At 43.3% G+C, this 23,872-nt stretch overlaps 1 protein-coding gene across 1 annotated transcript in view; it reads right to left on the bottom strand.

Annotated features, from left to right (window-relative positions):
* Window positions 1-23,872, bottom strand: part of MUC19 (mucin 19, oligomeric) — a 207,261-nt gene that overhangs the window by 83,240 nt on the left and 100,149 nt on the right. Inside the window, 10 exon segments of the mRNA XM_030939700.1 lie at window positions 462-515; window positions 667-720; window positions 1,657-1,710; window positions 2,134-2,187; window positions 2,443-2,487; window positions 3,343-3,396; window positions 4,048-4,101; window positions 8,181-8,234; window positions 8,341-8,406; window positions 11,058-22,601. Of these exon segments, the coding sequence (XP_030795560.1) occupies window positions 462-515; window positions 667-720; window positions 1,657-1,710; window positions 2,134-2,187; window positions 2,443-2,487; window positions 3,343-3,396; window positions 4,048-4,101; window positions 8,181-8,234; window positions 8,341-8,406; window positions 11,058-22,601 (12,033 nt within the window).

Genomic DNA, 23,872 nt, shown 5'->3' on the forward strand with positions numbered 1-23,872 from the left:
ACCATGGTATTAAGAAAATGGGTAATGGGCAACAAGCAAATAGATTGATAAAATATATATTCTTATTCAATATGTCAGTAAACTGGGTTTTGAATGCTAAAAGGACATCTGTGTATTTCTCATATAATATCCTTCCCACAGTATATCGACCAAAGACATTCTTACTTATCGAGTCTCTTTTTTTTTCTAGAGTTTTGGAACAGGGAGATGGGGGCTATCTCTAGATCATCTATGTAACTGTCAATCAAATGACTGATGACTGCCTTGGGTGTGGAAAGAGAATCTGCTTACAGCACAGGAAGTAAGAATGAAATTTGAGTTTCTGATCTTTCATCAATGAATAATGGTAATTTCTTGATCAGTACTCAATATGGGAGAATCCAGTCACATGGATTCATTTCGCACCACAGTCTTTATTGAATATTATTGGCAAATGAGTGCAATGACCCAGCAATGCTCACCTGTGGCTATTCCACCTCTTGTTGATGTACTTCCTCCTAAGGAAGTTGTGGCTTCTGAGAGACAGAAAAACAGAAAAGTCATATTTGAAAAATATTCAATAACTATGAAATGAATAAGATACTACTCTTAAAAAGACAAGCACCAGAGAATACATCAAATTATGGGAGGAGCTCTGAAGAGTTCCCTGCCAACCTGCAGACTCACCTGTCCTGGAACTGCCAGGGGCAAGGGTTGTGCCAGGAGCCACCCCAGTCGTAGATGAAACACCAAGGGGACTGGGATCACCATGGTGATTAATCTTTCTTTCCTACAGACCTGCCTCTAGAAAGAATCTAAACCTAACTTATATCTAACTAGCACTTTCCCTAGCTCTTCCCTGGTGATGAGCCCTGTGTATTTTCTTACTAACCATTTTATTACCAAAGCAACCGAAGTGATAATGTTCTTTACCTGTGATAATCTTCCTAGTATTCTCGGTCAGGAGGACAATGTGGGTTTCTCCCATGCTCCCCTGTTCTCCTCCCTGTGTCTTGCTTGTCAGATGCAAGAGTGGTGCCTACTGTGGGATGGTTGCTGAGAATGCCATGAGTGTGCTGAGAACTCCAGACGTTGTGAAAATATTTAGCTCTTCGTTTGTGAAAAGGAAGCACTAACACAGTGCAGGTGTGTTTCCTGGGTTCATGTAGCTCCTCTGTGTTTCTCAGCAAGTTTTATCACCCCCTCCTCTTCTAAAAGCTTCTAATGTTTGTAATTTCACAGCAGAAGTTACTCAGAACAATCAGTATAATTGTCCTGTCTTCCAGGATTAGAAGTATGATTCTGCACTCTGTAATTAGTAGCTTTTCTGGAAAAATGTCTAAACTTATAAAGAATTTGTTGGCCAAAAATGTAGTATATTAGTAAAGTAAATACAAACTGCTCTCCAGAATCCTCCTCTCTCTAGTCTCGCTATGAGTGTCAAAATCAGTGATAACAAGAAAGACATGAGTTGCTCCTTCTCCCCTATTGTGAATGAAGCTTCAGTGGTGCCAACGTGTTCTGCAGAAATTGTGGCCTCTGAGACATGATTTGGAATTGTAAATTCTGGGGAGTTGCAATAGTGGGAAGAGAGATTTTGTGTTATTCATCAGAACAACCTACAGAAAACATCATTTCATCTGCGCATCCATAGAGATGGTTTTCTTTCAACTTTACCTGTGTTGGGAATTCCTGTTTCAACAGATGTCTCAGAGCCTACGCTAGTGACACCTAAAACAACAAAAGCAAATTTAGCAAATTCATCATGGAAGCAACTAAAAGAGCATTTCTCAGGACTTAATGTTATAAATGGTGCAAATGCTAAATTAAGAGTGTCCTTCTCTCATTTCATCTCCTTGGCCCATTTATTCGCAGGCGACTTGCCAGTGAACACCCCTACATTCTAGTCTGCTGACAGAGGGATGGGGGCTCATTTCATGCCTGCCTGTTTCACTTCCTGTTATGTCTTCCTGGTGTACCAGGGATGACTACAAAGGGAGGAAAACGAAAGATAAAGTTCTTTATAAATATCTCTGTGATACTTCTGTGGTTGATTTCATGTCATCCCTAAAGCATACCCATGCATATACATACACATGCACAAAACTCATAAAGGAGTAAGAGCCAGCCTACATTTTCTTTATGGAATTTTACCTGTGTTGGAAACTTCTGAACTGGTACTGACTTCAGAAGAAATGATAGAGGTGCCTGTGGAAAAAAAAAAAAATTTGTATGAACTTTAAAGCAATGACGGTCTCATTCCTGACTTCAGAGAATTAGTTCTGAAAGCCAGGACTCAGGCACACTTGTCGGAGGGTCATGAAAATGGTAGTCCCAGAGGGATTCACAATTTGACTTAGCCTTGTGTAAAATGTGTCCTCAACCTTCGTATTCTTCTGTTTTAAGATGCAATCCCAAACAATGAATCAACAGAACCCAAAGTCTTGGAATGAGAACACTCACCTCCTGACAGTCCTGTTCCAGAAGTCCCTGTAGCAGTTGTAGCCTCTGAGAAAGAAAAGAAAGGAATGAAGTAAGAACATGCTGGACAGTTGGGTCTCGTGGATCACATCTATAATTCCACACTTTCGGAGGCCGAGGCGGGCAGATCACTTGAGTCCAGGAGTTCGAGACCAGACTGGGCAACATAGTGAAACCCTGTCTCTACAAAAAAGAGCCTGTAGTCCCAGCTACCTGGGAGGCTGAGGTGGCAGGATCACCACAGCCTAAGAGGTCAAGGCTGAAGTGAGCCAAGATCATGCCCCTGTACTCCAGACTCCAGCCTGGGGAGCAGAGTGAGACCCTATAAGAAAGAAAGAAAAGAAAGAAGAAAGAAAGAAAGAAAGAAAAAAGAAAGAAAGAAAGAAAGAAAGAAAGAAAGAAAGAAAGAAAGAAAGAAAGAAATAAAGAAAGAAAGAAAGAAAGAAAGAAAGAAAGAAGAAAAAGAAAGAAAGAAAGAAAGAAAGAAAGAAGAAAGAAAGAAAAGAGAAAGCTCTCTCCCCTCCTCCCTCCCCCTCCCTCCCTCCCTCCCTCCCTCCCGCCCCTCCCCCCCCTCCTCCCTCCTTCCTTCCTTCCTTCCTTCCTTCCTTCCTTCTCCTTCCTTCCTTTTCTTCCTTCCTCCTTCCTTCCTTCCTCCTTCCTTCCTTTCTCTCTCCCTTTCCTTCCTTTCCTTCCTTCCCTCCTCTCCCTTCCTTCCTTCCCTCCCCTCCCTCTCCCCTCCCTCCACCCCTCCCTCCCCCTCCCTCCCCTCCCCGAAGGAAAGGAAAGGAAAGGAAAGGAAAGGAAAGAAAAAGAAAAGCATGCTGGGTCAACTGTATTACCTAAGTGGCTCCCTCCAGGATGTCCTGGTATGTAGTGACTTACCTGAGACATAAGTTCCAGGTTTGAGAGTTTTCCCAGAAATACCACCAAAAGTTCCTCAAATAAAGAAATGGTGGTCCACATGCCATGACTATGGTATTGCTTTTTCAAAAATGAGTATTTCTTACAATATATTAGGATGCTCTTTCTTTGAGCTTTCCAATGGCAAAAATTTACCTATGTTTCCAATGTAGCATCTCTTTCTTATAGCAAATTTCCTGACAGCATTCTAGATGCTTTAGTGTCTTTGAGATTCAGTGCTTGGAAATGGAAGTTTTCTCAGTACACGTATATCCAGTGGCCAGGGACTTGACTTCTTAGGGCATGGAATGAGCTCCTTGAGGTAGAAGCAAGTCAGGCTCCTCAAGCTTGACATTTGTTACCTAGTAACTGTTTTGCATTTTTAAAAGGTTTAGTTTATGGAATAAAGTAGTGTGGCTACATTTCAGGGAACACTGCTTAACGAAAGATGATCAAAAATGCAGTAACGGCTTAGCAGGCTGAGCTGGAGCTATTCCACCTGCAGAGATTCTACTTCCTCCTAGGAACTTGTGGCCTCTGAAGATGAGGAAAAGAACAAAGACACAATTGGGAAGACATTAAGGATTTGGGATTATTATAGTGATAATTTTGCCTAGAAATAAAACCTGAGGAGATAGCTCCTTGAAAGAAGTTCCAATGGGAAAATTCCACTCAGCTTGTTCTCACCTGTGCTAGAACTTCTAGGGGCAAGAGTTGCGCCAGTGGTTACCCCAGTGGTACCTGAAATACAAAAAGTCCAGAGGTCACTGACTCATTCTGCCATGAGAACATCTGAATCTAGACGCCATCTGTGTGTTCTTTGCTATAACAAGTAGCTTTTTCTGGGTACTTAAAAAATCTATAATTCTACGCGTTTTTCTGCTTAAACTATTCCATTTGTAAATCATAGGGAGTGGCAACGTTCTCTACTTGAGACGTCCTTTCCTGGCCTTCCCTGACAAAGATGAAAGATGATCTTCTCTTGTGTTCACCTAGTTTGATCTCAGTATGCCTTAGCTCTCTGCTACAAAAGACAGTTTATACTGAGTACCTGAGACAACGAGAAACTGCTGAGCATTACTCCTTAATGGGGTCAAAGAAGGCTTTCTGGAAAAGACAGCATCTAGATCTTTACTATTGCTTAGGATTTGTCTATGTGAAGTCCAGGAAGGGAACATCAGGCAGAAGATATAGTGAGAGCCAAGGTTTAGGGAAACATAGCAATATGTGTTGTATAAACATAGAATGAGTGAAAAATAACTGGAAATTTAGCTCAAATTCAGTGAGAAAACAACTTCCTAGTTATCAGTTTGTAACATTTTATAAAGGCTAAAGTGAGGCTAAAAGTTGTTATGTAAAGGGGGCTAATGAGAACTTTGGAAAGTAGATGGGGTCTCCAAAGGCTCTAATATTACACTAAAACACTTAGAATTTACTTGAAGGGAAATGGGTAGCTGCTACCATGGATTGATGACAGAAATGACATGAACAGAGATAACAGTCAATAGAGGACCACTGACTGCTGTTTCAGATAGAACACATCTGAGAATAGAGAAAACCAGAAGAGAGGAAACTTGGCTACAATAGTCTAGACTAAAGGAAATGTAGAGGAGTAGAAAGAGCTCAGGTGTTGGAATCAAAAGAGTTGTGTGGTTTTAAACAGGTTAAAAATCTCTGAACCTCAGTTTCCCTACCAGCAAATTAGGGAAAATAATGCCTAAATTATCCAAATGAGATAGTGAATGAAAGCTAAACATATTTCAGCTGTATTGAGTGTTCGTTATATGCAAAGCTCCCCAAGTAAGACATTAATGATACATAAGACTTGGTCCCCTTTCAACAAAGGTAGAATCTAGTGGATCAGGGAGACAAGTATTGAAATCAATCACCTCATCAGATAAGGGTCATAAAGAGGTTGTAAATCAGTGAAAAATAAGATAAAAATGCCTGTTTTCATGGAACTTATGTTCCAATGTAAGTGCTAAAAGGATCAGAAGGAGAAATCATTTTTTTTTCAAAGTGAGATATTCTACAGAATCAGCTTCTAGGCCATCCGCGGTGGTTTATGCCTGTCATCCCTGCACTCTGGGAGGCCGAGTTGGGCAGATCACCTGAGGTCAGGAGTTTGAGGCCAGCCTGGCCAACATAGTGAAACCCCATCTCTACTAAAAAATGCAAAATATTAGCCGGGCATGGTAGGGCACACCTATAATCCCAGCTACTCAGGATGTTGGGGCAAGAGAATCGCTTGAACCCAGGAGTTGGAGGTTGCAGTGAGCCAAGATCGTGCCACTGCACTCCAATCTGGGCGACGGAGCAAGTCCCTGTCTCCAAAAAGCAAACAACAACAACAACAAAAAAAAACCCCAAAGCAACAACAAAAAGTCGGCTACTTTTGCTTATCTTTTAAAACTATTTTTAAGTTTAAAAAAGAGATACCAGGATACATTAAAAGCTAAATAGTTTTCTTGTAAACAGTAGGTGACAAATAACTCTTAATATGCTGAGAAATATAGTGCTACCTCTTTTTAATAGGGGAGATGTTTTGGGAGTTATTTTGGTTTGTCTGAGTTTGTATACTTGTATACAATCAGTGTAGAATTTAAGTATTATATAAAGGATTCAATACACCTTTATTATGATTTAAGAAGACATGAGAATAGAAAAATCAAAAGCCCTATGCTACAAAAATCGAATTTGAAGTTCATGTTTTATTAATCAGATAATAAAGACTTCTGGTACCATGTGTTCTATTCCATTAATGTAACATTATTTTTTCAAATGCACATTTATAATCTCATATTTTCTCACCTACTACTTCAGGCTGTTTTGATGGCACTGAAATTTAAAAACAAATATATTTATAAATGTATATATTTAATTTCCATTTACAAAGATTAATTTGTATGTTAGGTTATAATTTGAGAAGCATGTCACACAATCCTTTAAATGTTTTTCAGTGCTCAGATGGAAAAAATAGAAATTATATTTCAAGCACATTGTACAGAAATAAATTTTCATGTCATTGAATTTCAGCTTACCTACAATGAGTTGTGATGGAATTCTAACTGACTTTACTAAAGGGTAAATTAAATCCATATTTAAATTAAAGAATTTATTTGAATTTCATTTAAAAAATTTGCGTCAGTGGGTCAAATGCCATGATAATTAAATTTTGTTTAAAAAACAGATGTTATTCCCACAGAGGCTTATCTTAGAAATTTAAGTCAGATTAAGTGTTCTCTTGTGAGACATATTATAAAGTGCTCTTTCAAGGAATCATGTATGATTTCTATGATTACAGATTATCAAACTGAAAAAAAAAAAACACTGCCTTTTTTCTGAGCAAAATATTTATACACAAGTAATTGTTATTTGGTTACATTTATTAAAGCTGTCTTGAAATTATAAAATGCCAAAAATGATAAAATACATACTGTGCCTCAATAGTTACACACCGTGTCCCAATGATTACCTGTTTCTGGCCATGTGTTAACTTATAATTATGTTGCTCAATATATAATATGAATCATGCCAATTTGTTTACATTTGCATAACCATAGATTGAATAAAGAATTAATACAAACTTAGTTTGAATTAAATTATTGAATTATTTTCTAGCGATCAGTTGGTAAAATTAATTTACACAGGAGACTTTGTAACAGTAGTTACAATAATATGGCATAAATCTTCACCAGAAAAAAAAAAAAGGTAAGCATTCTATTCCTTAAACTATTAATGAGCAATGTAGTCATTAGAGTCTGGGTTCTGTTAGAGACCTGCACATTGAGAAATGACATATTTCTCAAATACTGTCATACTAAGTATATTACTAGTTGAGAACCTTAAACAATAATATACTGTAGCCTTGAAATAATAATTTTGTTCATTTACTCAGTGTTAGGAAAAAGAAATTGCCCTGTAAGCATTTGTGAATCATTGTAAAAAAAAAGGAAAGTTATAAAATTTGGACTTATAAAACAATAATGTTATAGTTTTGTCAAATAAAATTCTCCAAATCTTATTTCAGAATAGGAAGTGCCATAGTTTATTACATTAAAAAACTTATTTTTCTTACCTGCTGCTCCAATTCTTTTAGTTAGAAATGGGAAACATTTAAGCTTTGTGATTTTAAAAGCGAGCTTTATTGATGATTTTGTTTGTTTGTTTGTTTGTTTGTTTGTTTGTTTGTTTGTTTGTTTTGAGATGGAGTCTCGCTCTGTCGCCCAGGCTGGAGTGCAGTGACCTGATCTCGGGTCACTGCAACCTCCGCCTTCCGGGTTCAAGCGATTCTTCTGCCTCAGCCTCCTGAGTAGCTGGGACTACAGGCATGCGCCACCACGCCCTGCTAAGTTTTATATTTTTAGTAGAGACGGTGTTTCACCATGTTGACCAGGATGGTCTCCATCTCTTGACCTCATGATCCACCCATCTCGGCCTCCCAAGGTGCTGGGATTACAGGCATGAGCCACCACACCCGGCCTATTGATGGGTTATTAAATATCACTGTATATTTTGCTTTAGCAAAGGAAGGCATCACATTGAAGGGCACAGTTTTGGAATCAATAAACAATCAAGAAAAATATTGATTTCACCATTTGGTGTGCTGTAGAAACATATCAACTTAGGTAATATCTTTGCCTAAGTTCCTTATGAGCAAAATGAGATAATCATGTTCATTCAAGTAATTTATGAGATAATATATTTAAAGACATTGTAATTAACTGGCTTTATTATTATTAATGATAATGCTGTTTTAAAATAAGCAATGAGCATGAAAAAAAATCAAAAACACATCTGACATCCCCCTGCTTACTTACCAGTAGTGGTACTTCCTGGTGCAATTGTTGACCCAGGGATGGCTCCCGTGGCAACTGAGATTAAAAAGCGTAAAGTCAGGAGCAGTGTTCTTATTTTATTGGAGCACTATCCAGATATTTATCAACATAACTACTTTGAGCCCAGTTGTGGTTCCAGTACCTGATGTGGAAGCTATGCTTTCACCTTCAGCTCCTGGGGAAGTTGCAGCAGGCACTCCAGTTGTAGCTGAATTTAAAACAAATGAAAAAGAACCTTAGTAGAATAATTCAAAATTTTCATATGGACTTCTCCCTAACATCTCAAATTCAACTTTCAAACATGAACCTATGATCTTCCCACCACAAACTGCTGCTCCTTCACATTCCCTATTTTAATAATTGATAGAACCACCATCCTAGCAACTAAATATTAACCTGAAAAATACCCTTAACAAAATCCCCGTCAAACCACTGCCAAATCCCCTTGATAGTTCTCCAAAAATAGGTTTTGAACTTTTCCCTTTTTTTCCATCCACTACCATAATTTATTTTAAACCATTGCCTCTTACCTTGATTGAGCAATAACTTCCTAACAAATTTCTCTGCTTTCGTTCTCGCCTTACATAATTCTACACATTTGCAGTCTTACTGATCTTTTAAAAATGGGAATCCTGATCATGTCACTCTTCTGTCTCACACCTTTGGTTAACTTCCCTCAGCTCTTAGCAACAAGTCTACAATCCTTAACGTGTGTGGCAAGGCTCTGTTCTATGTGATCAGGGTCCTTCTGACTTCTCTGGGCTTATTTTGTACATCCTCTGGCTTCCTAACAGGGCACTGGGAACCCTGGCCTCTTTCCACCTTAAACTTTCTAACATCCTGTGATTTCCCCATGGAGCTCTTATTAGCATTTCCCTCCCTGTCTTATCCTCTTTGACTACTGCCTCTTCATTCTTTGGGACACCAGGTGGAAAGTCACTTTCCTGGCACCCTCACCTTATTCTTAGCACTTAACATTAATTGTAATACTATTGAGATACTTTTCTCTTACTGGCTAAATCCCCCACTAGACAGGATGTCCTGAGAGCAGTGACCCTGTCAGACTCATTCACTTCTGTGCCCACACACTTATCACAGTGCCTGACACACAGATGACAATAAAAATAATTAAACAACATTTCATTAAATAGTAAACGTGAGACACTGCTGTTATAATAGAAAATGTCCAAATACTTCTGGTATAGTAGACTTTTCATTAATCTGATTTTCTTTGGGAGGTTGACATTTGGCATATCTGAGACTCCATTGAGATATCCCCTCCAGGGAATATATTTCCTTTCTGCTCTAGTTTATACCCACTGCCACACGAGGGAGGATGGTGTAGAAGGTAAGGAATAGGCTCTGAGGACAGACCTTCCTGGTGTACATTATCACTTGCAGCAGCTAACTAAACTTCTCCTTGACTTCCTCATTTGAAAATGTGAACAAAAATAGCACTTATCTCAGTAGTTGCTGAGAAAATTAGTGACATGTTTACATATCTCATAACAGTTCCTGGCTGCCCAAAAAGTGCTCAAATATTTTCTTCCTTTAGGCTTCTTCATGTAAGGTTTGTTTCCTGATAGAATCAGCACTGTGAAGACAGATAATTTGTTTTCCTTCAATCCTAGTCCTAAAACACCTAACAAAATTTAAGGTCCTAAATACTATTAGGTTGGTGCAAAAGTAATTATGGTTTTTGCCATTACTTTTGCACGAGCCTAATAGATGATTTGGATCTGAATTTCTGATTTCGATCTGACTTTCTGATTTCCTTATTTACAATATACTCATTACCGTAATTACATTGGCCAGAAAATCTTATGTTCGGTTTGGGAGGCCAAGGTGGGCAGATCGTTTGAGGTCAGGAGTTCGAGATCAGTTTGGCCAACACAGTGAAATTCTATCTCTACTAAAACTAAAATAAAATAAAAATTAAAAAATAGCCGGGCATAGTGGTGTGTGCCTGTAATCCCAGCTACTTGGGAGACTGAGGCATGAGAATTGCTTTAACCTGGGAGGTGGAGGTTGTAGTGAGCTGAGATATTGTCACTGCACTCCAGCCTGGGTGAGAGTGAGACTCTGTCTTAAGAAAAAAAGAAAAAGAAAAAGAGAGAAAAAAAAAAGAAAACCTTACGTTGAGCTACAGTTGGGACTAAATTCTTCCAGCCCCACTTGCGTGATTTTCCAGGTGTGGTTAATCTGGTCCTGCTTTCATCTGCTCCAGGGCTGGTTACATATGGCTCTTCAGTTTTGCCTGGTTAAAGCAATACTTGATTATCAGCTTTACATGGTTCATCTTAGTAAATATAATGAACTTACTGCCCCTTATGTAAAATTCGAATTTAGACATTGATAAATCTAGGTCATCTCTGAATCATTTCTCCCCAATTTAGGTCCTTGGTTAAATCACAATTGATTCATCTTACAATCATAATTGGAGGTCTCAGCCAGGCTTATGTTGAACCACAACAGAGTACCCAGGTGAGCCATGCCTGCTGGGTTCCCAACTGTAGTGGCCCCAGAGTCTGGTGCTCCAGCTGTGCATCCCTTGCCAACACCTACAGTAGTCCCCCATGAAAACATAAACCCAAAAAGTCTAATATTCTGGAAAGCCCCCTCATTGTTCACCAATTTGAGTTCTGAATAACATATTTAATTGTGATAAATTTACACAGATTCAAGTCTGGAAGACCAAAAATTACGTTGTTCACATTAAATGACCTATCTTTAGCTAACTAGACTTGCCTTCAGGGACTGTAACCTCACTTCCTGGCTCTCCTGTTCTTCCTGTTACAGTGGTTGCGCCAACTGATGGTCTAGTTGTCCCTGTCACTTGCCCTGATAGTCCATTTGTACCTGTTATTCCAGCTGATGGTCTAGTTGTCCTTGATTCTTCAACTGATGTTCTGGTTGTTCCTGTTTTTCCAGATGATAGTATACTTGTCCCAGATTTTGCAGATGATCCAGTTGTCCCTGTCACCCCAGCTAATGATCTGGTAGTCCGTGTCACCCCAGCTGATATTCCAGTTGTCCCCGTCACTCCAGCTGATGGTCCAGTGGTCCCTGTCACTCCAGCTGATGGTCCAGTTGACCCTGTCACTTCAGCTGATAGTCCAGTTGTCCCTGTCACTCCAGCTGATAGTCCAGTTGTCACTGTCACTCCAGCTGATGGTCCAGTTGACCCTGTCACTTCAGCTGATAGTCCATTTGCACCTGTTATTCCAGCTGATGGTCTACTTGTCCTTGATTCTTCAACTGATGTTCTGGTTGTTCCTGTTTTTCCAGACGATGGTATACTTGTCCCAGATTTTGCAGATGATCCAATAGTCCCTGTCACCCCAGCTAATGATCTGGTAGTCCCTGTCACCCCAGCTGGTAGCCCAGTTGTCCCCGTCACTCCAGCTGATGGTCCAGTGGTCCCCGTCACTCCAGCTGATGGTCCAGTTGTCCCCGTCACTCCAGCTGATGGTCCAGTTGTCCCTGTCACTCCAGCTGATGGTCCAGTTGACCCTGTCACTTCAGCTGATAGTCCATTTGCACCTGTTATTCCAGCTGATGGTCTACTTGTCCTTGATTCTTCAACTGATGTTCTGGTTGTTCCTGTTTTTCCAGATGATAGTATACTTGTCCCAGATTTTGCAGATGATCCAGTTGTCCCTGTCACCCCAGCTAATGATCTGGTAGTCCCTGTCACCCCAGCTGATAGTCCAGTTGTCCCCGTCACTCCAGCTGATGGTCCAGTGGTCCCCGTCACTCCAGCTGATAGTCCAGTTGTCCCCGTCACTCCAGCTGATGGTCCAGTTGTCCCCGTCATTCCAGCTGATAGTCCAGTTGTCCCTGTCACTCCAGCTGATGGTCCAGTTGACCCTGTCACTTCAGCTGATAGTCCATTTGCACCTGTTATTCCAGCTGATGGTCTACTTGTCCTTGATTCTTCAACTGATGTTCTGGTTGTTCCTGTTTTTCCAGATGATGGTATACTTGTCCCAGATTTTGCAGATGATCCAGTTGTCCCTGTCACCCCAGCTAATGATCTGGTAGTCCCCGTCACTCCAGCTGATGGTCCAGTGGTCCCCGTCACTCCAGCTGATGGTCCAGTGGTCCCCGTCACTCCAGCTGATGGTCCAGTTGTCCCCATCACTCCAGCTGATGGTCCAGTTGTCCCTGTCACTCCAGCTGATAGTCCAGTTGTCGCGGTCACTCCAACTGATGGTCCAGTTGACCCTGTCACTTCAGCTGATAGTCCATTTGTACTTATTCCAGCTGATGGTCTACTTGTCCTTGATTCTTCAACTGATGTTCTGGTTGTCCCTGTTTTTCCAGATGATGGTAGACTTGTCCCAGATTTTGCAGATAATCCAGTTGTCCCTGTCACCCTGGCTGATGAACCAGTTGTCCCTGTCACCCCAGCTGATAGTCCAGTTGTCCCTGTCACTTCAGCAAATGGTCCAGTGATCCCTGTCACTCCAGCCGATAGTCCAGTTTTCCCTGCTGCTTCAGCTGACGGCCCAGTTGTCCCTGTTACTCCAGCTGATAGCCCTGTTTTCCCTGTCACTCCAGCTGATAGTCCACTTGTCCCTGTCACTCCAGCTGATAGTGCAGTTATTCCTGTCACTCCATCTGATGGTCCAGTTGTCCCTGTCACTCCAGCTGATGGTCCAGTTGTCCCTGTCACTCCAGCTGATGGTCCAGTTGTCCCTGTCACTCCAGCTGATGGTCCAGTTGACCCTGTCACTTCAGCTGATGGTCCAGTTGACCCTGTCACTTCAGCTGATAGTCCATTTGTACCTGTTATTCCAGCTGATGGTCTAGTTGTCCTTGATTCTTCAACTGATGTTCTGGTTGTTCCTGTTTTTCCAGATGATGGTATACTTGTCCCAGATTTTGCAGATGATCCAGTTGTCCCTGTCACCCCAGCTAATGATCTGGTAGTCCCTATCACCCCAACTGATAGTCCAGTTGTCCCCATCACTCCAACAGATTGTCCAGTTGTCCCTGTCACTTCAGCTGACTGTCCAGTTGTCCCTGTCACCCCAACTGATAGTCCAGTTGACCCCATTACACCAGCTGATGGTCCAGTTGTCCCTGTCACTCCAGCTGGTAGTCTTGTTGTCCCTGCCACTACAGCTGATGATCCAATTGTCCTTGTCACCCCAGATGATAGTCCAATTGTCTCTGTCACCCCAGCAGATAGTCCAGTTGTCCCTGTCATCCCAGCTGATAGCCCAGTTATCCCTGTCACTTCATCTGATAGTCCAGTTGTCCCTGTTACTCCAGCTGATACTGTAGTTGTCCCTGTCACTCCAGCTGATGGTTCAGTTATCTCTGTCACCCCAGCTGATAGTCCAGTTATCCCTGTCACCCCAGCTGATAGTCCACTTGTCCCTGTCAGTCCAGCTGATAATCCAGTTATCCCTGTCACTCCAGCTGATGATCTAGCTGTCCCTGTCACTTCAACAGATTGTCCAGTTGTCCCTGTCACTTCAGCTGACTGTCCAGTTGTCCCTGTCCCTCCAGCTGATAGTCTTGTTGTCTCTGCCACTCCAGTTGATGATCCAATTGTCCCTGTCACCCCAGTTGATAGACCAATCATCTCTCTCACCCCAGCAGATAGTCCAGTTGTCCCTGTCACCCCAGCTGATAGTCCAGTTATCCCTGTCACTTCAGTTGATAGTCCAGTTGTCCCTGTTACTCCAGCTGATACTGTAGTTGTCCCTGTCACTCCAGCTGATGGTCCAGTTATACCTGTCATCCCAGTTGATAGTCCAGTTATCTCTGTCACCTCAGCTGATAGTCCAGTTATCCCTGTCACCACAGCTGATAGCCGAGTTGTCCCTGTCACTCCAGCTGGTGATCCAATTGTCCCTGTCACTCCAGCTGATGATCCAATTGTCCCTGCCACTCCAGCTGATGATCTAGTTGCCCCTGTCACTCCAACAGATTGTCCAGCTGTCCCTGTCACTTCAGCTGATTGTCCAGTTGTTCCTGTCACCCCAGCTGGTATTTCATTTGTCCCTGTCACTTCAGCTGATAGTCCATTTGTACCTGTTATTCCAGCTGATGGTCCAGTTGTCGTTGATTCTTCAATTGATGTTCTAGTTGTTACTGTTTTTCCAGTTAATGGTATACTTGTCCCTAATCTTGCAGATGAAACAGTTGCCCCTGTCACTCCAGCTGGTGATACAATTGTCCCTGTCACTCCAACTGATGATCTAGTTGCCCCTGTCACTCCAACAGATTGTCCAGTTGTCCCTGTCACTTCAGCTGACTGCCCAGTTGTCCCTGTAATCCCAGCTGGTAGTCCAATTATCCCTGTCACCCCAGCTGATAGTCCACTTGTCCCTGTCACTCCAATTGATGATCTAGTTTTCCCTGTCACTCCAACAGATTGTCCAGTTGTCCCTGCCACTTCAGCTGACTGTTCCGTTGTCCCTGTCACCCCAGCTGGTAGTCCACTTGTCCCTGTCACTCCAGTTGATGATCTAGTTGTCCCTGTCACTCCAACAGATTGTCCAGTTGTCCCTGACACTTCAGCTGATTGTTCAGTTGTCCCTGTCACCCCAGCTGATAGTCCAGTTATCCCTGATACCCCAGCAGATAGTCCAGTTGTCCCTGTTACTCCAGCTGATACTATAGTTATCCCTGTCACTCCAGCTGATGGTTCAGTTATCCCTGTCACCCCAGCTGAGAGTCCAGTTGTCCCTGTCACCTCATTTGATAGTCCAGTTATCCCTGTCACCACAGCTGATAGCCGAGTTGTCCCTGTCACTCCAGCTGGTGATCCAATTGTCCCTGTCACCCCAGCTGATACTACAGGTAGCCCTGTTGCTTTAGCTGATGGGCCAGTTGTCCCTGCCACTGCAGCTGATAGTTCACTTGTCCCTGTCACTCCAGCTGATGGCCCAGTTGTCCCTGTCACTCCAGCTGATGATCCAGTTGTCCCTGTCACTTCAACTGATGGTCCAGTTGTCCCCATCACTCCAGCTGATAGCCCAGTTTTCCCTGTCACTTCTGTTGATGGTCCAGTTATTCCTGTCACTCCTGCTGATGATCCAGTTTTCCCTGTCACCTCAGTTGATAGTCCAGTTGTCCGTATCACTTCTGCTGATAGTACAGTTATCCCTGTCACTCCAGCCGATGGTCCAGTTGTCCTTGTCACTTCTGCTGATGGGCCAGTTGCCCTTGTCTCTTCAGCTGATGGTCCAGTTGTCCCTGTCACTCCAGCTGATAGTCCAGTTATCCCTGTCACCCCAGCTGATAGTTCAGTTGTCCCTGTCACCTCAGTTGATGGTCTGGTTGTCCCTGTTGCTTCAGCTGATAGTCCAGTTGTCCCTGTCACTCCAACTGGTGATCCAATTGTCCCTGTCACTGCAGCTGATTGTTCAGTTGTCCTTGTCACTTCAGCTGACTGTCCGGTTGTCCCCGCCACCCCAGCTGATGGTCCAGTTTTCCCTGTCACTACAGCTGATAGTCCACTTGTCCCTGTCACTCTAGCTGATAGTCCAATTATCCCTGTCACTCCAGTTGATGATCTAGTTGTCTCTGTCACTCCAACAGATTGTCCAGTTGTCCCTGTCACTTCAGCTGACTGTCCAGTTGTCCCTGTCACCTCAGCTGATAGTCTAGTTGACCCTGTCACACCAACTGACTGTCTAGTTGTCCCTGCCACCCCAGTTGATAATCCAGTTGTCCCTGTCACCTCAGCTGATAGTCCAGTTATCCCTGTCACCACAGCTGGTAGTCCACTTGTCCCTGTCACTCCAGCTGATAGTCCAGTTTTCCCTGTCACTCCAGCTGATGATCTAGCTGTCCCTGTCATGCCAACCAATTGTCCAGTTGTCCCTGTCACTTCAACTGAGTGTCCAGTTGTCCCTGTCACCCCAGCTGATAGTCCAGTTGACCCTGTCACACCAGCTGACTGTCCAGTTGTCCCTGTCATTCCAGCTGACAGTCTTGTTGTCCCTGTCACTCCAGCTGATGATACAATTGCGCCTGTCACCCCAGTTGATAGTCCAATTTTCTCTGTCAGCCCAGCAGATAGTCCAGTTGTCCCTGTCACCTCAGTTGATAGTCCAGTTATCCCTGTCACCACAGTTGATAGCCGAGTTGTCCCTGTCACTCCAGCTGGTGATCCAATTGTCCCCGTCACCCCAGCTGATACTACAGGTAGCCCTGTCGCTTCAGCTGATGGGCCAGTTGTCCCCGTCACTCCAACTGATAGTCCAGTTTCTCCTGTCACTTCTGCTGATGGTCCAGTTGTTCCTGTCACTCCGGCTGATGATCCAGTTTTCCCTGTCTCCTCAGATGACAGTTCAGTTGTCCCTGTCCCTTCTGCTGATAATTCAGTTATCCCTGTCACCCCCACTGATAGTCCACTTGTCCCTGTCACTCCAGCTGATAGTCCAGTTATCCCTGTCACTCCAGCTGATAGTTCAGTTATCCCTGTCACTCCAGCTGATGATCTAGCTGTCCCTGTTACTCCAACATATTGTCCTATTGTCCCTGTCACTTCAGCTGACTGTCCAGTTGTCATTGTTACCCCAGTTGACAGTCCAGTTGTCCCTGCCACTTCAGCTGATAGTCCAGTTATCCCTGTCACCCCAGCTGATAGTCCACTTGTCCCTGTCAGTCCAGCTGATAGTCCAGTTATCCCTGTCACTCCAGCTGATGATCTAGCTGTCCCTGTGACTCCAATAGATTGTCCAGTTGTCCCTGTCACTTCAGATGCCTGTCCAGTTGATCCTGTCACACCAGGTGACTGTCCAGTTGTCCCTGTCACTCCAGTTGATGATCCAATTGTCTCTCTTACCCCAGTTGATAGTCCAATTGTCTCTGTCACCCCAGCAGATAGTCCAGTTGTCTCTGTCACCCCAGCTGATAGTCCAGTTATCCCTGTCGTTTCAGCTGATAGTCCAGTTGTCCCTGTTACTCCAGCTGATACTGTAGTTGTCCCTGTCACTCCAGCTAATCCAGTTTTCCCTGTCACCCCAGTTGATGATCCAGTTATCTCTGTCACCCCAGCTAATGATTCAGTTGTCCCTGTCACCCCAGCTGATAGTCCAGTTATCTCTGTCACCCCAGCTGATACTCTGGTTGTCCCTGTCACCTCAGCTGATGGTCTGGTTGTCCCTGTTGCTTCAGCTGATAGTCCAGTTGTCCCTGTCACTCCAACTGGTGATCCAATTGTCCCTGTCACTGCAGTTGTCCCCGTTACCCCAGCTGATAGTCCAGTTATCCCTGTCACCCCAGCTGGTAGTCCACTTGCCCCTGTCACTCCAGTTGATAGTCCAGTTATCCCTGTCACTCCAATTGATGATCTAGTTGTCCCTGTCACTCCAACAGATTGTCCAGTCGTCCCTGTCACTCTAGCTGATAGTCCAGTTGTCCCTGTAACCTCAGCTGATGGTCCAGTTGTTCCTGTCACTTCAGCCGATAGTCCAGTTGTCCCTGTCACTCCAGTTGATGATCTAGTTGTCCCTGTCACTCCAACAGATTGTTCAGTTGTCCCTGTCGCTTCAGCTGATAGTCCAGTTGCCCCTGTCACTCCAGCTGATGATCTAGTTGTCCCTGTCACTCCAACAGATTGTCCAGTTGTCCCTGTCACTTCATCTGACTGTCCAGTTGTCTCCATCACCTCAGCTGATAGTCCAGTTATCCTTGTCACCCCAGCTGATAGTCCACTTGTCCCTGTCACTCCAGCTGATAGTCCAGTTATCCCTGTCGCTCCAGTTGATGATCTAGTTGTCCCTGTCACTCCAACAGATTGTTCAGTTGTCCCTGTCACTTCAGCTGACTGTCCAGTTGACCCTGTCACACCATCTGACTGTCTAGTTGTCCCTGTGACCCCAGCTGATAGTCCACTTGTCCCTGTCAGTCCAGCTGATAGTCCAATTATCCCTGTCACTCCAGCTGATGATCTAGCTGTCCCTGTCACCCCAACAGATTGTCCAGTTGTCCCTGTCACTTCAACTGACTGTCCAGTTGTCCCTGTCACCCCAGGTGACTGTCCAGTTGTCCCTGTCACTTCAGCTGATAGTCTTCTTGTCCCTGCCACTCCAGCTGAGGATCCAATTGTCCCTGTCATCCCAGTTGATAGTCCAATTGTCTCTGTCACACCAGCAGATAGTCCAGTTGTCCCTGTCACCCCAGCTGATAGTCCAGTTATCTCTGTCACTTCAGCTGATAGTCCAGTTGTCCCTGTTACTCCAGCTGATACTGCAGTTGTCCCTGTCACTCCAGCTGGTGATCCAATTGTCCCCGTCACCCCAGTTGATACTACAGGTAGCCCTGTCACTTCAGTTGATGGACTAGTTGTCCCCATCACTCCAGCTGATAGTCCAGTTTTTCCTGTCACTTCTGCTGATGGTCCAGTTGTTCCTGTCCCTCCTGCTGATGATCCAGTTTTCCCTGTCACCTCACGTGATAGTCCAGTTGTCCCCGTCACTTCTGCTGATAATTCAGTTATCCTTGTCACCCCAGCTGACAGTCCAGTTGTCCCTGTCATGCCAGCTGATGGTCCAGTTTTCCCTGTCACTCCAGCTGATGATCCAGTTGTCCCTGTCACTCCAGCTGATAGTCCATTTGTACCTGTTATTCCAGCTGATGGTCCAGTTGTCCTTGATTCTTCAACTGATGTTCTAGTTGTTCCTGTTTTTCCAGCAGATGGGATACTTGTCCCTGATCTTGCAGATGATCCAGTTATCCCTGTCATTCCAGGTGATGATCCAGTTATCCCTGTCACTCCACCTGATGATGGCCCATTTGTATGTTTCACTCCAGCTGTTGGTCCAGTAGTCCCTGACCTTACAGCTGATGGTTCAGTTGTCCCTGATTTTTCAACTGATGATCCAGTTTTTTCTGTTTGTCCAGATGATGGTCTAACTGTCCCTGATACTGTAAGAGATTGTACAGTGGTTCCTGATATTGCAGCTGAAGACCCAGTTGTCTGAGTCACTGTAGGTGATTGTCTAGGTGTCACTGTCATTCCAGCTGATGGACCAGAGTTTTCTGTCAATCCTGTAACTGGCCCTATTGTCACTGATCCTGAAACTGATTGTCCAGTTGTCTCTATTCCTCTAACTAATGGACTCGTTGTACCCTGTCCTCCAGATGAAGTTCTAGTTGTCCATGATTCTGTAACTAATGGTATGGTTGTTCCTGATCCAGTAATAGATGGTCCAGTTTTCTCTAATCCTTCAGTTGATGGTCCAGTTGTCCCTATAGCTTCAGCTGATAATCCAGTTGTTCCTGATCCTATAAGAGATTTTCCAGTTGTCCCTGAGCCATCAACATTTAGTTCTGTTGTTACTAGCACTCCAGCTGATTGGACAGATGTCATTGTTACCCCAGGTGATTGTGCAGATGTCCTTGTCAATCCAGTAAATGGTCCTGTTGCCCCTGATCTTTCAGGTGATTGTCCAGTGGTCCCTGTTCCTCCCACTGATGATGTGGTTGTACTTAATCCTCCAGATGAAGTTTTTACAGTTGTCTCTACTCCTGTAACTGATGGTCCAGTTGTCACTGATCCTACAACAGATTGTTTAGTGGTTCCTGTTACTCCAGCCAATGGTTCAGTTGCCCCAGTCACTCTATCTGAGTATCCAGATGTAACTGTCACTCTAGCTGATGGTACAGTTGTCTCTCCTACAATAGGTGGTCCAGTTGTCCCTGATCCTTCCCGTAATGGTTCAGTAGTCTCTAATCCTACAACAGATGGTCTAATTGTCCCTAATCCTTTACTTGTTTGTCCAGCTGTTCCTGTCACTCCTACTGATGGTCCAGTTGCCCCAGTCATTCTAGCTGATTGTCCAGATGTCACTGTTACTCCAGCTGATGGTCCAACTGTCTGTGCTTTTACAACAGGAGGTCCAGTTGTTCCTGATCCTACAGCTGAAGGTCTAGTTGTCTCTAATCTTACAGTAGATGATCCAGTTGTCACTAATCCTTCAACAAAATGACCTGTTAGTGACACTCCAGCTGATTGTGCAGATGTCCCAGTCATTCCAGCTGATTGCCCAGATGTTCTTGTCAACCCAGTAAATGATTCTGCTGTCCCTGATTTTACAGCTGATTGGCCAGTTGTCTCTGTTTCTCCACCTGATGATCTTGTTGTACCTGATTCTCCAGATGAAGTTACAGTTCTCCTTGTTCCTGTAACAGATGGTCCAGTTGTCCCTGATTTGACAACAGATGGTCTTGTTGTTTCTGTAACTCCAGCTGGTGTTCCAGTTGTCCCAGTCTTTCTAGCTGATTGTCCAGATGTCACTGTCACTTCAGGTGATAGTCCAGTTGTTCCTGATCCTTCATCTGATGGTCCAGTTGTTGCTGATTCTCTTGATGATGACTCAGTTGTCCCTGATCCTCCTGATGATGGCCTTATCCCTGTCACTCCAGCTGATGATTCAGTTGTACCTAATTCACCAGCTAATGATCTAGCTGTTCCTGATCCCACAACGGATGGTCCAGTTGCCCCTGATCCTTCAGTTGATGGTCCAGTTGTTCCTATCACTCCAGCTGATGCTCCAACTGTTTCAGTCACTCTGGCTGATTGTCCAGATGTCACTGTCACTCTACCTGATGGTCTAGTTGTCTCTGATTCTAAAAGAGGTGGTCCAGTTGTGACTGATCCTTCAACAAATGATCCTGTTGTCACTGCAACTCCAGCTGATTTTTCAGATGTCACTGTTACTCCAGCTGATTTTGAAGATGTCCCAGTCACTCCAGCCAATTGCCCATATGTTCCTGTCAATCCAGAAAGGGGTCCAGTTGTTTCTGATCTTGCAGTTGATTTTCTGGTTGTCCCTGTTGCTCCATCTGATGTTCTTGTTGTACTTGAACCTCCAGATAAAGTTCCAGTTGTCCCTGATCCTATATATAATGGTCTAGTTGTTTCTGATCCAATAATAAATGGTACAGTTGCAATTGATCCTTCAGTTGATGGTCCAGTTGTTCCTGTCTCTCCAGCTGATGGTTCAGTTGCCCCAGTCACTCTGGCTGATTGTCCAGATGTCATTGTCACTCCAGCTGATGATTCAGTGGTCTCTGATTCTAAAAGAGGTGGTCGAGTTGTAGCTGACCCTTCAACCAATAGTCCTGTTGTCATTGCCACTCCAGGTGATTTTTCAGATGTTGTTGCTCCAGCTGAATTTGAAGATGTCCCAGTCACTGTAGAGGATTGTCCAAATGTTCCTGTCAATCCAAAAAGTGGTCCAGTTGTTTCTGATCTTGCAGTTGATTGTCCAGTTGTCCCCATTACTCCACCCGATGATCTTGTTGCACCTGAACCTCCAGTTGAAGTTCCAGTTGTCCCTGATCCTATAACTGATAGTCTAGTTGTTTCTGATCTAATGACAGATGGTCCAGTTGCCTCTGATCCTTCCACTGATGGTACAGTTGTACCTGCTGTTTCACCTAGTGGTCTACTTGTACCTGATCCTGTAGCTGATGGTTCAATTCTTCCTGATACTTCAGCTGATGTTCCAGTTACATCTGTCACTCTAGCTGATGGTTCAGTTGTTCCTGATTCTGCACCTGATTGTCCAGTTGTCCCAGTTCCTCCAACTGATGGTCTTGTGGTACCTGATCTTCTGGCTGATGGTGCAGTTGTTCCTAATCCTGCAGATGTTGGTCCATTTGTCCCTGATCCTACAAGAGATGGTCCTGATTCTATAATAGATTTTCCAGTTGTCCCTGATCCTTGGCCTGATTGTCCAGTTGTTCCTGTCACTAGAACAGATGGTCCAGTTGTTCTGGAGTCTTCAACTGATCGTGTACTTGTTCCTGTCACTCCAGGTGATGTTTCAGTTGCTCTTGTCACTCCAGCTGATAATCTAGTTGTCTCTGATCTCACAACAGATGGTCCAGTTGCTCCTGACCCATCAGTTGATGGTCTAGTTGTCCCTATTTCTCTAGCAGATGATCTACTTGTACCTAATCCTCCAGTAAAAGACACAGTTGTACCTAGTTCTGTAGCTGATGATCCAGGTGTTCTTGATCCTGTAACCGATTGTCCACTTGTCCCTGAACCTTCAGCTAATGGTCTAGTTGTCACTGATTCTCTTGATGAAGGTCCAGTTGTCCCTGATCCTCCAGCTAATGATACAGTTGTCCTTAATCCTGAAACTAATGGTCTGGTTGTCCCTGATATTTCAGCTAATGGCCCAGTTGTCCCTGATACTCCAAGTGATAGTTCAGATGTCTCTGTGACTCCTGACGATTGTTCAGAAGTCCTTGTCACTGCAACTGATGGTCCAGATGTTATATCTGATGGCTCCAATGTCCCTGAAACATCAGATGATGATTTAGTTGTCCCTGGTATTTCAGATGATTGTCCATAATTCCCTGTTACTTTAGCTGATGGTCTAGTTGTCTCTGTCTCCCCAGTTGATGATCCAGTTGCCCCTGTCACAAACACATAGTAAAAATAGAATGATGTTAATAGCTGTCTTGGTCCTTGGTTAACCTTTAAGACTCATGTGGCTTTGTTTCTCTAATACAGCTTTTATACCTCTTCATCTCCATAACCACCATATTATGTCATACTTTTCTTTTTGCTACAAAGTAACTTTTTTTTTCACTTGCACACAATTTTACTAATACATAAATTTAGAAATTCAGTAGGTCAAATATTTTCTGATTGTTATTATTACATATAGCAAAATCCTGGTATAACACAGTTTGCCATTATTTTCTTTCTTTTCTTTATTTTATTTTATTTTATTTATTTTTTATTATACTTTAAGTTCTAGGGTACAAAAAGAGTCTCACTTTGTTGCCCAGGCTGATCACAACCTCCTGGGCTCAAGTAATCTTCCTGAGTACCTGGCACCACAGTGATCTTCACTGTGCTAGCTCTAGCATAACTTCTTTCTGTTTGTTTATTTTCATAAAAATCATTTATCCAATATCTATTGTGTGTCAAAGAAGTTGTCAGCAACTTATAAGTATCACCTCACTTTACCATTTGAGTAATTCTACGAGATACATAATATTACTTTTTTATAAAATAGAAACTAAAGCAAGATTAAGTTGCTGTTCTAAGGGGATGCAGATAAATGGTTCTCTGCTCCATGGGACATTCTAGTGGGAAGAGAGAGGTAGACATGAATAAAATAAGTAGCCAACCAATAACCAAATTCACAAACAAGAAAAGCTTCAGAGCATTAATATAAAGTGAATTGATACTAAGCAAATGGAATATTCTATTTTAGACTGTCTGGTTAGTAAAGGCTTCTCTGAGAAGATGGTCTTTATTTTGAAGTCTGATAACAAGAAGCAACCTGCTAGTGAAGCTCTAGGAGAATGGTGTTCCAGGCAGAGGCAACAGCCAGTACAAAGGTCATAAGTCTAATGGAGCTATGCTTGCTAGAAAAGCAGAGCTAGAAGTTGAGTATAGCTGGATAATGGGAGCTGAGGTGGGGAATATTATAAGTTAAGGTCAGATATGTAGGAGCAAGTGAAATGTTATGAATCAGGGAGGAAGATTGAAGATTTTTCTAAATGCAAGGGGCTATAATTTTAAACAGGGGAGAAATAGCATAGAATTGATATACATTTAAAAATCCCTCTTTACACTTTGTAGAAAATATATGGCACGGGGTGCATTATAGAATTAAGAAGAACAATTATGAGGCAATTTCAGAAGTTCAGACAATTTATGAGTGGCTTGGGTT

Source organism: Rhinopithecus roxellana, chromosome 10 (assembly GCF_007565055.1).
Source record: "Rhinopithecus roxellana isolate Shanxi Qingling chromosome 10, ASM756505v1, whole genome shotgun sequence".
NCBI lineage: Eukaryota > Metazoa > Chordata > Mammalia > Primates > Cercopithecidae > Rhinopithecus > Rhinopithecus roxellana.